The sequence below is a fragment of the Paramormyrops kingsleyae genome, chromosome 13 (genome assembly GCF_048594095.1).
Source record: "Paramormyrops kingsleyae isolate MSU_618 chromosome 13, PKINGS_0.4, whole genome shotgun sequence".
NCBI classification, from domain to species: domain Eukaryota; kingdom Metazoa; phylum Chordata; class Actinopteri; order Osteoglossiformes; family Mormyridae; genus Paramormyrops; species Paramormyrops kingsleyae.
In genome coordinates, this window is record NC_132809.1 from 19,592,574 (window position 1) to 19,605,178 (window position 12,605).

The 12,605-nt window shown below is 45.5% G+C and overlaps 1 protein-coding gene across 7 annotated transcripts in view; it reads right to left on the reverse strand.

Moving 5' to 3' along the window:
- The window catches only part of LOC111846736 (myocyte-specific enhancer factor 2A-like), an 87,102-nt gene continuing 74,497 nt past the window's right edge, over window positions 1–12,605 (reverse strand). For all 7 annotated transcript variants that reach the window (XM_023817248.2, XM_023817250.2, XM_023817244.2 and 4 more), the window contains 4 exons: window positions 8,917–9,101; window positions 5,100–5,223; window positions 4,759–4,885; window positions 1–3,838 (listed from right to left, as the gene is read on the reverse strand). In XM_023817248.2, coding sequence (XP_023673016.1) covers window positions 3,505–3,838; window positions 4,759–4,885; window positions 5,100–5,223; window positions 8,917–9,101 — 770 coding nt within the window. In that variant the 3' untranslated portion in view covers window positions 1–3,504. The remainder of the gene's footprint in view (window positions 3,839–4,758; window positions 4,886–5,099; window positions 5,224–8,916; window positions 9,102–12,605) is intronic.

Consider the following 12,605-nt stretch of genomic DNA (forward strand, 5'->3'; position numbering starts at 1 on the left):
TTACACAGTAAAAGCCAATATCTTTACTTTAGTGAATGCAGGATACAAATTTGTACAACAATCTCTATTGTAATATTTTAGTCATTCAATAAAAAGTTCACTAGAATATTTATTGTATAATGAAGATAAAACAACACATTCAGGGAAATAAAATGCAAGATTAACTTAAAATTCTCTGTTGATCTCGAAACATTTTGTTTCATCCATGGCAACAAAGTCCAGCTTGTGCCGCCAAACGGTCTGAGTTTCCAAACCGCAAACAGCTTCTCAAGGGAACTATCAGCTACAAACAAACACGAGATGCGCACTTCTGTTTATAAAAGCCAAAGAGCAAAGCAGTGTACTGGCGCACAGCAAAAAGTGAAGCTGTCTTCTTCTCCCCCCCCGTCATTCACATTCCACGGTTAGTGCATCTTTCGGTTTCAAAAACAGCAAACAGACCCAAGGAGTGTGTATCAGCACATATGCTTTCTTTAAATTTACTATGTATTTCTTGTGTGCACACAACATAGGAATTAAAACACTGTGGAACAGCAGAGGAGCAGCCTGAGATCAACACCAGTACTTCTTGTCCATTATTGGCTCCCAGTCGGAGGGATATATCCACGATAGCACAAAGGGTTCAGAGATTTAAAAATTTTTTTTTTATGAAAACGACACTTGTTCTTTGGAACAAGGCTGCATTTCTAAATATATAAAACTAGATATAAGCTACCTGATTCTGAAAAGAGATCTATTAAATACTTCTTTGGGTGTTATTTATTTAGATGCTGCTTCTTATTATTCATTACTCAAACTACTGTTATAAATGTTTCAGTTATTGCTGCTTTTATAATAAATGAATAGCCTTTTGACTGCATAAAATTGTAAGATATTCTTATGTTCAGCTAAAATGCATGATGCAATATGAGTTTATCACGAGGACTTTTCATGTTCGGTATTAGGCGCTGGTGAATTCCACGTTCCAGGCAGCTGTGTCACCTGTGCACTGCACTGCCTGCACTCCCCCCCCCCACCCAATAATCAGCAGAACATATGTGTTGGTTGTGCAAGGATTCAGGCCATCGGGTTAAACATGCGGAGGTAGAGATTAGTGTTGGTTGGGTGTGCGGTGATGATGACAGCTGTCATTTCTCTGTCCTTTAATGACCTTGGAGATGTTTTAAGGGTGACAGGAAACAGTCGCATTCTGTGTGATTAGGAAACGGACTCAGTCATAAGGGTGAGTATGATGAGATACAAGACAAGGGTGCACTTAACTGAGTAATGTACAATAAGCTGAAAGTGGACACCAACTGGGATACAGAGTGCATAGATCATTTTGGGCGCTATGGTTTGATTGGGTGGTGAGTGAAGTTGCCTATGCATAGGGAACACACAAGGAAATAGACAGCAAATGCAAAGGAAGGATCCTTCCGTATAGTGAATTCACGCACGCATAGAGGGGCGATCGACCCAGTTGTGAGGTCCACACAGGGCCCACTGGCTTGCTGAATAGTCCTGCAAGTTTCCCGACTCGTCACCACGGGGAGTTAAACGGTGCGAGAAGCACACGTGATGGCCACAACCGGCACCAAGCAGAGACCCCCCTTCTGATCGATCCTGTGACCTCGTATACATGATAAACATACCTAATACCCATAAATACCCATAGCATCTGCAGAGTTACAGCACAGCCCCCTCCCACGACATGTGATTAGGCTTTGGATCACTGCGAAACCAACAATGAATGAAACCTGATGGATGGAGGAATGGACGGATGCAAGAAAAGATTAAAATTCATTGAGCCAAATCACAAGAACTTGACCCAAGATTATCCAAATGTCTACAATTCACATTTGTGTGCATTTCTAATCTGTTTTTAAAGATTACATTACCTAAAAAGTGTCACTCCATGAGTATCACTGCTACACGCAAGACATATTCATCAGAAAAGTGAGTTTTTTTTTGTTTTTGTTTTTTTAACCAAGAGAGGATACCTTATATGTTAAGTTCATGTTCTATGCTTCTGTGTTCCTTGGGGAGGCTTGACCCTGGGTGTTAGAAAAGTAAAATCAGGGAATTCAGCAGCTGGATACCAGTTTTTCGGACAGGGGTTGTTCAACCAAAAGCCCCAATGCACAATCCCCGTTACTCTGGGCACTACAATCACCCTTTACAGAAAAATGCAGAAAGCCAAACCCTATGGTACAGACAGATGTTCACCGCCATTAAAGGGAAAACGACCCAGAAACTACCCTCAGAAAAAATGCTTATTTACCATATTAATTCAATTTCGAAGAAAGTACAGCATATTTAACAAAATAGTAAATATTAACCAGTGAATATTCTACTGAGTAAGGATGTCGCCTTGTAAACTTGGCGGTAAACCCACAAAAATATACTTTCTTTTCTTAAATCTGGTGAAGGTACAATACATAAGTACTTACACCAAGGTGATATATATATATATATATATTAAAGTTGCTATATACACAACAAAAAGTAAAGTTTGGCTCAATTTTGAATTTACAAACAGAACAGCAAATATTCATGGCTTCGTTTGAGGTCTTGCTTACACATTACATTGTTGTTTGTAATAAAGCAAAAATGATAATAAACAATTTCAAATTAAACTAGTTTTAGGCAGAAAATATCAATCCAAAACTAAACAAAATAACTAACGTACAGCTTTGGCTTACATAAATAATTCATTCTGGCTCTGTTCCTACACAACTAACATTGTGACCAGGCAAAAGATTTCACTGACAAAATATCCAGGGTACAAACCATTTTTTTAAGTTTACAAACTTCGGGTAAACGAATATAAATAATTTCAGTCAAATTCCCAATTATAAATTAATATATTATTCTATGTGTGTTTTTTAAACATTAATTTGTGTGTGTTCCACAAGCTTAGCCAATTCTGGCACATAGACCAGGTACAACCATTGCAAGAACAGAGAAAACGTAAATTTGTACGGTAAGACCGGTCCCGTGCCAGATCCCCCACCTGCCACTCACCTGACCCACCGCCACCGCACACATCTCTGCCCGGTTCTTCCCATTTCTAACATTGCAGGTTTCATTACGTGACATCTAGTAAAAGCGATAGGTGAGGTAACCAAACTGGACATGCGAGCTCGGTACTGGGACCACAACGCGCAGATGCACCGGCGTGAGTGCACGGTGCCACCTGGCCCAGGACTGGCCCGGTCACTAAGAGTGCCTCTGCTGCCTCACGGCTTCTTCTCTAGACGCTGCACTGCTTAAGAACGTGAGCATCGGGTGCCTGATCACTTTTGTTCGAATGCATGAGTCCATTGTGTGTTTGTTTTTGGTTGTGAAACCTACTCGGATTGTACGTGTTTTCCAACACTTTGCGTTTCGTTTGCCTTTGTTCTACTTACAAAACAAAATAAAGTTAAATAACATGATAATAACAATAATATCATAAAAAGCAGAGCTGCCCCCCTGCCCCCCATACCCCCTTCAGAGGTGGACTAGCTGGTGCTTGGAGAGATTCTATGTAACCCAGGCATCCATCCGCATGCGCTTGACGGAGGGGCTGCCCCGCTCCTCCGCCCCCACTGGCGGCCGCCCCATGCCCAGCGGGGAGTGGAAATCAGCACGTGGCGGGTCCTCGCGGTCGCTGCCGTCGTACGAGCTGCAGGATGAGCTGAGGCTGTCGACGGGCGAGCGGCCCACATCCTGGCGTGCAGACACAGGTGCCGGTGGCTGGAATCCGCCTGAGGGGGCCAGGCGCTCGCGGGGGGGAGATATGGGCTCCGACTTGATGCTGACATTTTGATTGGTGTTGATGGAGAGGCTGGAACCCTGAGTTAGGTGGCTGCTCCCCCTGCGACGAAGTACACAGTCAGGTATGGGATTGTCCCTTAGTGTCACCCCAGCAAAGTACAGCTCAAGGCAGGTATGGGACTGTCCCTTAGTGTCACCCCAGCAAAGTACAGCTCAAGGCAGGTATGGGACTGTCCCTTAGTGTCACCCCAGCAAAGTACAGCTCAAGGCAGGTATGGGACTGTCCCTTAGTGTCACCCCAGCAAAGTACAGCTCAAGGCAGGTATGGGACTGTCCCTTAGTGTCACCCCAGCAAAGTACAGCTCAAGGCAGGTATGGGACTGTCCCTTAGTGTCACCCCAGCAAAGTACAGCTCAAGGCAGGTATGGGACTGTCCCTTAGTGTCACCCCAGCAAAGTACAGCTCAAGGCAGGTATGGGACTGTCCCTTAGTGTCACCCCAGCAAAGTACAGCTCAAGGCAGGTATGGGACTGTCCCTTAGTGTCACCCCAGCAAAGTACAGCTCAAGGCAGGTATGGGACTGTCCCTTAGTGTCACCCCAGCAAAGTACAGCTCAAGGCAGGTATGGGACTGTCCCTTAGTGTCACCCCAGCAAAGTACAGCTCAAGGCAGGTACTGTATGGGACTGTCCCTTAGTGTCACCCCAGCAAAGTACAGCTCAAGACCTTAAGCACTTTCACACCACAGGAACTTCTTTCAAGAGCCAGAACCTCCTTCCGGAAACAAGGATTTTTGTTGTGTTCACACCGCAGGAACTTGGCCCTAGTTCCTCAGAGGCAGTTCCAGAACCCTTTTTAGTACCTACTCCTATGAATTTCATTTTTGCTAGTCAGAGATATCAAAAACTCTATTCTTACTAGTAAAAACTGCACTTGAAGGTATCCAGAACTTAGACTCTCCTAGTCAAATATCTATGTAACATATCTTCAAATCTTTACCTGCTGCGTGAGGGATACTTACACCAGTGAACTGAGGGCAGCCTGGCCAAGCTGGTGCTGTTGCCATGCCGACACAGAGCCCAGAGAGAGGCCCCCAGGTGAGGTGAAGCCCTGCATGGAGGAGAGCTCAGCGCTGCTCAGGGAGTACTCTGAAATGCACAGGGAGGGCACACGCGGTCACCAACAACAAGCGCAGAGTCACTCGGGGGAATCTTGCAGAGTCAGGGATTCTGACACCATAACTCAGGTGTGGGGAATCGGTTCAATGGAGGGCCAGTGTGGGTGCGGGCCTCCATGGCACAGATTCCCCACCCCTGCCATAACTAGTCAGATACGTGGTCACTAACTGCACCACTGTCTTACCACTGTAGGCAGTTGGCATGGCAGAATAGACCAGGCTCTGCGGGGGCAGGCTGGGGGTGGTGACAGACACCACCGGGGTGGCGAGCGGCTGGGTGGCCTGGGAGCTGCTTATTCTCTGGGGGTTCTGCGAAAAGGCAAAGAGCAAGCGGTCAGCTGGCTGAGGGCTGAACAGAGAGGAGCAGTGGAGCCACTGGGCGCTGGCCATGTGCAACTAGGGATTTTATATTTGGTTTAAAAGTACAAGGAGCCTTTGCCTAGCACTGTAAAAAACATGCTAATCAAAGCTTAGCAGAAGAACAGTTATAACCACTAGTAAATCTATTTACATTAATATTTGACAGCTAAATAATATATAATGATTCTGGTATTTTTGTGTCAATTGTTAAGTATGAAGACAGCCATATGATACCTATGTAAAGCACAGGACAGTTTTTATAAGACTAGTACAAAAGATGCAATTCAAAATTCCACCACTGGTAGGCGCTATGGCTCCACTGAAAAATGTTTTTGATTATAGAACCTTTCAGTGGTTTCTTTAAAAGGACAATATGTGAATTACACACAAAAAAATACAAAAACTCGCTGGCATGTAGACAAACATTTTTTAAACTTTTTTTAGCATGGCTAATCTTTCCATTATGCATAAATTTGGACTAAAGAATAAAGACCGTGCCAGTACAATTGTTAAGCTTAGCTAGAGTGAGTAGTGGTAGACGGAGAAGCAGACAGATGTGTCATTAGCCTCTGTGTCCCATGTTCTTCACTAAGAGCCCAACTGTGTTCAGCACATCTGGAGAGTTTCAAAACCCAGAGCAACAGAGTGAAAACAGCATAATCAGAGCGTGCTGCTCAAGGTTTCGGATTCAAGGTTTCCAGAAAGACGAGCTATAATGTATCACTGCACCTCGCCTGTGTAAACGAGGCGACACAGGGTACCTGGAGTTTTAACCAGCTATAACCAAAGGAAGTCTCCGCAGGCTAGTGTGTGAGCGCATGTAAGCATGTGTGTTTGGGAGTTTGTGTGACTGCAAAAATATTACTGATAGGGGCAGAGCAGTCAGGAAGTCTACCTCAGTTTGCAAAAGTATCCCCAAATAATCAATACACTTGAATTCTCATCTGAGTCGATCAATAATTAGTAGCTAACGCAGTTATTTATAATCGCAATGCAACATGAATTGGTTTCAGCAGAAATTGGGCTGGTTGCTGGATCACAGCTTTGGTTCTGCCTCTTGCCATTTCTGCCAGAGTAGGGACTCTCCCAGTAACTGGGTCTTGCCTAACAAAAAGTCCCTCAAACACACTCACCTGTGATCATTCTCCTTTGTTTAAGTTCTCCGTTATACGAGTATCCGCCCTCTAACTTGCCCTTCCGCTTAGACCTGTACGTGTGCTGACAGAAGCACATTACTACTGCTACTATTGTGGAGTTTATTTTCAGACCAATAATGTCACAAAAATGTGTCCGTGAATAAAGTCTAGCACGAGTGTCTGAATACTGCTTTGTTTTAATGTTCATTTAAGAGACAGATGTGACTTCTTGTGTTTCACCCCACTTCCTTGTAAGAGCCACGTTCAAGCTTAGCTCCACTGTAGACTGTTAGAAACAGAGGGAATTAAGCCTGTTCACTTCCTTCCTTTTCCATGCAGACGTGTGACTGCATATTGCTGCTCTTTCCACCCAGATGAAATCACTCTGTTTAGACATTTGGTGGGTGACATCATCCCAGATGAGGTCACCCTGTTCATTTTAAGAAATTGATAAAAGAAAAACAAAAGGGGAAATAAAACTTTGTGGTTATTTCAGAGGAACCCTGTTGGTGGCAGAATCTCCAGGTTGGTCCTGAAATAAAACGGCCCGTCTAGTTTATAAAATCCCAGATATTGCAGGTGGAGGAGATGATGGTTCTGCAGTATTTCTGTTTGAGCCGAGCAAGTCAGTAGGCATCAGGCCGGCCTGAGAGAGGCTCCTGCACCTGCGCAGCTCCTGCTCTCTGATCCCTGAAGGAGGTCATTTGAACCCGACAGGAAAACAAGCCTGCTTGAGGAGCAGACAGAAGCAGTGCAGGGAACGTTTGGTTTAGTGCGGCTCAACCCAGCCAACCTCCTGGCCAGCCAGTGAGCACTTGTTCCACTTTTCTCAGGTGTTTGTAGGGCTTGCTATTTCAATGAAATAACATGGTCTAGGTATTAGTCACAGTCCAAAGGTGTACATTGATTCTGCTGTAAAAATAAACGGACAGATAAACATTGAGACAAATTCAGGGCAGTGCTGCAGTGACCGGGGGTGCAGTGACTGGCGGTGGGGGGGGGTCTTGGTGACATGTGAGTGCTGATCCTGTCCCATCCATCCACCCCCTCAAGTAGATCTACATGCATGTTGAGGCCACAGACACAGCCATCGCTCGTGACAACAATCATCTCAATCTCATCCCAACAGTCAAGCAGAGAAGCTCCTTCAGGCCTCAAGCTCCAGTCCGAGCTCTAAGTTTACAGCTTTATATTTTCTATTTGTTTCCTCCAAGTGAACTCAAACATTTGCAGCCATTTTCTTCACCAGGCATACTCATCAATTCCGTCTCCTCCTCCTCTGCTCTCATCACAGAATAAAGAGAGAACACAGGAGTGTCACCGAGGTCAGGGCGTCTCCTTTTCATTCACACAGATCTGGGGGCGCTGCAGTGCGCGGGTTTGCGGCCCCTGGGCTGTGGTGACTATACCAAAGCCTACAGCGACACAGCCATGAATGAGGTTACTCGCGTTACTCTGTCAGCACTTCTGTCAACATGCTTAACAGTCAATTCAATAACGTGATCAATCCTCCAAGGCTCCCACTCACTTATAAGTCTTACCATTTACTTTAATTGAAAATATAGCCAAAGCAGGCAGGGGGTGGGCTTGGGGCTTGGGGCTCATACGTGGGGTGTGTTAGCGGGGGGGCACGTCTGGTTTTATTGGGTGTCCTATGGGGCTGTGGCTGTCCTTACACATCTCCTCTGTGTGAGCTGGGTGTGGCCAGCAACAAGACTTCACCAGTCAGACCAGAAAGATTTTCACCTGTAAGATCAGGTTAATCCTTCATGACCTAATGAGATGCTGACTGACAGCACGTATTCTGTTACATAAAATATTTTAAGTTGGCAGGTACTTCAACGAGGAAACCTACCGTAATTTATACTCAATTAGCCAACATGCACAAACACTTCGGTGACATGCTAAGCTTTGTCTCAATGCTATCATCTACAAATGTTTCCTTTCCCTGCATCTCAAGTTTAATTTTTATGACAGGCATGAATCTAAATGACATCGGCATGGTAACAGGATATTTGTTTCTGGCTCTGGGCTAGAACAGCGGTACCCAGGAAACCCAGGAAATATTTACCAAACCAGCACGGCTCCTTGCGAAAGCTAATGCTAACTCAAGAAAGCAGACGGAGGCTAACAGGCTAACATTTTCTGGTGTACGGCATCAACTCATGAAGCCTCAGGTGCTCACTGCGGTCAGAAGCATTTTGGCTTTAATTACAGTAATTAAAGAAAAGTTTCAGTTTGAGTAACTGGCTGTAAAACACCTGGGTTCTTGGAGGTATTCCAATAGACAGCCATCTCAGGACCTGCCATGAAAATGCTGTATTAGCACCAGTCACCAGGGAAGCCTTGGAGCGCTTGTTTGTTGGGGGGGAACAGCAGAGTAAAATCTGTACAGCAAATTCTGAGAAGCACAGGAGGCCAGACGTGACCCCATTCAGGATCTGTTCTGTTGGACCACGACACGTACAGCACCGCGGCCGGACTGGCCCCCGTTGGTCACACTCACCAGAGGCGGCATCATGCCCTTGCTGGTGGGGGGGATGACTACCCGCAGTTCTGGCTTGCGGTTGCTCATGCCCAAGCTGCCCCCTGGTGGGGGGGGGGACTTCGTGGGCATGGTCTTGCCCAGGCCGTTGCCGCTGGGGCTGCCCAGGAGTCCAGGGGAGCCGCGCGGGTTGACGAAGCCGTTCCCTGAGTGAACATACGAGAAGGAAGGCATCTGTCAGCTGGCTGAGGGCAGAGCAGCGGAGAGTTGCAGGCAGCCAGTACGACACGCTACACACACACACACACACACCCAACCCTGCGCTCATCTGCCAGAAGAAACACAGAAGCACTCACTGCCATACAGCTGATGTCTAAATAATTCATCTTGAAAGTGGTATCAGAGAAATAATCTGCAAAATAGTAAATTCAAGTAAGAGATGTCAGTGAGTCCTGTTAGAAATAACCAATTTTAGATTGAGATAAGAACAGTCTGCACTGCGCTGTGACGATAAACTTCTGAGACCTTGAGGAGAATTAATATTTAGAATTTTTATTATTTAGACCCTTCAATGACATTTTTCAATGTTGGTATCTCACAACAAGCACCTGAGACTCTAAGCTGGGCCCCTTTTCCCCGACAGCCAGCCAACTGGCACCCTGCGGCACAGCTTTATAGAACAAACACACACGCAGGATGCCTTCTTCATCTGCAATTCTCAGCTTTCAGCTTGCATTGTGTTTTGTATGATTAAAACTTTGAAGTCATATGCAAGGGACTGCAGTTCAGATGAACTGTGAATATTTAAATTTTACTGTACTTTTAATAAAAGCAATTATTGAAGATGCATGAATGCATGGATGAAAAAAACTTGCTCGGTGTTACTGAGATCAGTGTACTGGGTCACTTTTCAGAGAGACTGAAGCCCCTATCATTCCTTAGTGATGTCATATCCTGACAGTGTATTAAATCTTCCCATGATTCAAAAGCAGGCAGCACAGGTGCCATCATAACATCTGCAACTTGACATTGTCTGAACTTCCTACAGCAGCTTGCTATGGTACAGCGGGCAACAATACAACAATAATTCAGAAAAAAATCTATATGTGGTTACAGACAAACACAGGAATTAGTCAGAGTTTCCTGAATATAAATCAGTATCAGGATAGAAAAGTTCCAGAAAATACCTTTTAATGTGTAATATATTTCACAAAAAGACTTTACAGTCTACCCTGGCAGCAGGATTAATTAGCATTTGTATACATCTAAATAAATATATGTGTGAGTGAACAGTATTTGACTGAAGTGTGCAGATACCTCTAGTCTCCCACAAAAATTACTGGCCCATTTCCACATTTATGAGCTGCAATTTATCATAAAAAACATCCAAAAAAGGCAAACAGGCATCCGAAGGCTGCACACATTCCTAAAGACGCCAGGCAGCTGTTCAAATGCACAGAGGGCAACAACTGCAGCTCTGAGTCTATACTAATAAAATTACTCTGTAATGATACTCAGTGATGCAAGTTAAAATGGGCATAAAACAGAGCATTTGGAGTTGTTTCAGTTCCACAGAGCATAACTCGCATCCGAAACAGTTTCAGAAAAGTTTCACAGGCTTCTAACTGTTAAAGAGTAAAATCGGATGGAGTGCAAATTCAAGTGTCATCAAAAATCAGATGGCTGAAAACAGTAACAGAAAAATCAATATTTGGGATTAAATTTCAAATGCCGCACACTGGAACTTGGTAATGAAAAGTATATAATGTGCTGGGAATCAGTTTTTAGGGGAAAGTGCAGTTGGAGGTTTGGAATACACAAATAGACTTTGGACAGTAAAGTGATAAGATTTAAAACACTGTTTAGGGTTGAGTGCACTCTTGTCATTTAGCTTTACATACAAATTCCTTAAGCATAACAATATATTGGGCAGGTTAATGATTCACGGTTTTCATGCATCTGTTGAGTATCTTTGAAGTAATTATCATCCTGTTGGTCTCAGAAGATGGGAAGAAGCATATTATTATCCATTTATAAAGCTGAGATTATTACAGTAGAAAGTCAAGGGCCATTTGTCAAGGATATGACTCTTCTGCCACAGGTAAAGTACATATTAAATGTTAAGAGGAGCTGTGTTTTACACATGAATAAAAACAGAGGAGCCCGACGCCATATGCAATCTGGTCAAAACGCCACACGGCATTCCTGAACGGCGATGCATCAAATTACGAGGGGCAGACCAATGGAAGCATTTCAGTCCAAACAAACATAACGTTATGGACTAAAGGCATCTCGGGTGTATGAGGAGATGTTACCCAGGCAGGTAAGCAGCCGGAGTGTGTAGTATGAGGAGATGTTACCCAGGCAGGTAAGCTGTCGGAGTGTGTAGTATGAGGAGATGTTACCCAGGCAGGCAAGCAGCCGGAGTGTGTAGTATGAGGAGATGTTACCCAGGCAGGCAAGCAGCCGGAGTGTGTAGTATGAGGAGATGTTACCCAGGCAGGTAAGCAGCCGGAGTGTGTAGTATGAGGAGATGTTACCCAGGCAGGTAAGCAGCCGGAGTGTGTAGTATGAGGAGATGTTACCCAGGCAGGTAAGCAGCCGGAGTGTGTAGTATGAGGAGATGTTACCCAGGCAGGCAAGCAGCCGGAGTGTGTAGTATGAGGAGATGTTACCCTGGCAGGTAAGCAGTCGGAGTGTGTAGTATGAGGAGATGTTACCCTGGCAGGTAAGCAGTCGGAGTGTGTAGTATGAGGAGATGTTACCCAGGCAGGTAAGCAGCCGGAGTGTGTAGTATGAGGAGATGTTACCCAGGCAGGTAAGCAGCCGGAGTGTGTAGTATGAGGAGATGTTACCCAGGCAGGCAAGCAGCCGGAGTGTGTAGTATGAGGAGATGTTACCCAGGCAGGTAAACAGCCGGAGTGTGTAGTATGAGGAGATGTTACCCAGGCAGGCAAGCAGCCGGAGTGTGTAGTATGAGGAGATGTTACCCAGGCAGGTAAGCAGCCGGAGTGTGTAGTATGAGGAGATGTTACCCAGGCAGGCAAGCAGCCGGAGTGTGTAGTATGAGGAGATGTTACCCAGGCAGGCAAGCAGCCGGAGTGTGTAGTATGAGGAGATGTTACCCAGGCAGGTAAGCAGTCGGAGTGTGTAGTATGAGGAGATGTTACCCTGGCAGGTAAGCAGTCGGAGTGTGTAGTATGAGGAGATGTTACCCAGGCAGGCAAGCAGCCGGAGTGTGTAGTATGAGGAGATGTTACCCAGGCAGGTAAGCAGTCGGAGTGTGTAGTATGAGGAGATGTTACCCAGGCAGGTAAGCAGTCGGAGTGTGTAGTATGAGGAGATGTTACCCTGGCAGGTAAGCAGTCGGAGTGTGTAGTATGAGGAGATGTTACCCAGGCAGGCAAGCAGCCGGAGTGTGTAGTATGAGGAGATGTTACCCAGGCAGGCAAGCAGCCGGAGTGTGTAGTATGAGGAGATGTTACCCAGGCAGGTAAGCAGTCGGAGTGTGTAGTATGAGGAGATGTTACCCAGGCAGGCAAGCAGCCGGAGTGTGTAGTATGAGGAGATGTTACCCAGGCAGGTAAGCAGAGCAGTGTGTACACGGCTCTCCAGACGGAAGGCAGGCAGCCGGCACCTGGCAGAGCATCACCTCTGTTCGGGCAGGAAGCGGGGGGCCTCTGCTGCTCACAAACTCCACACAGAAGCCG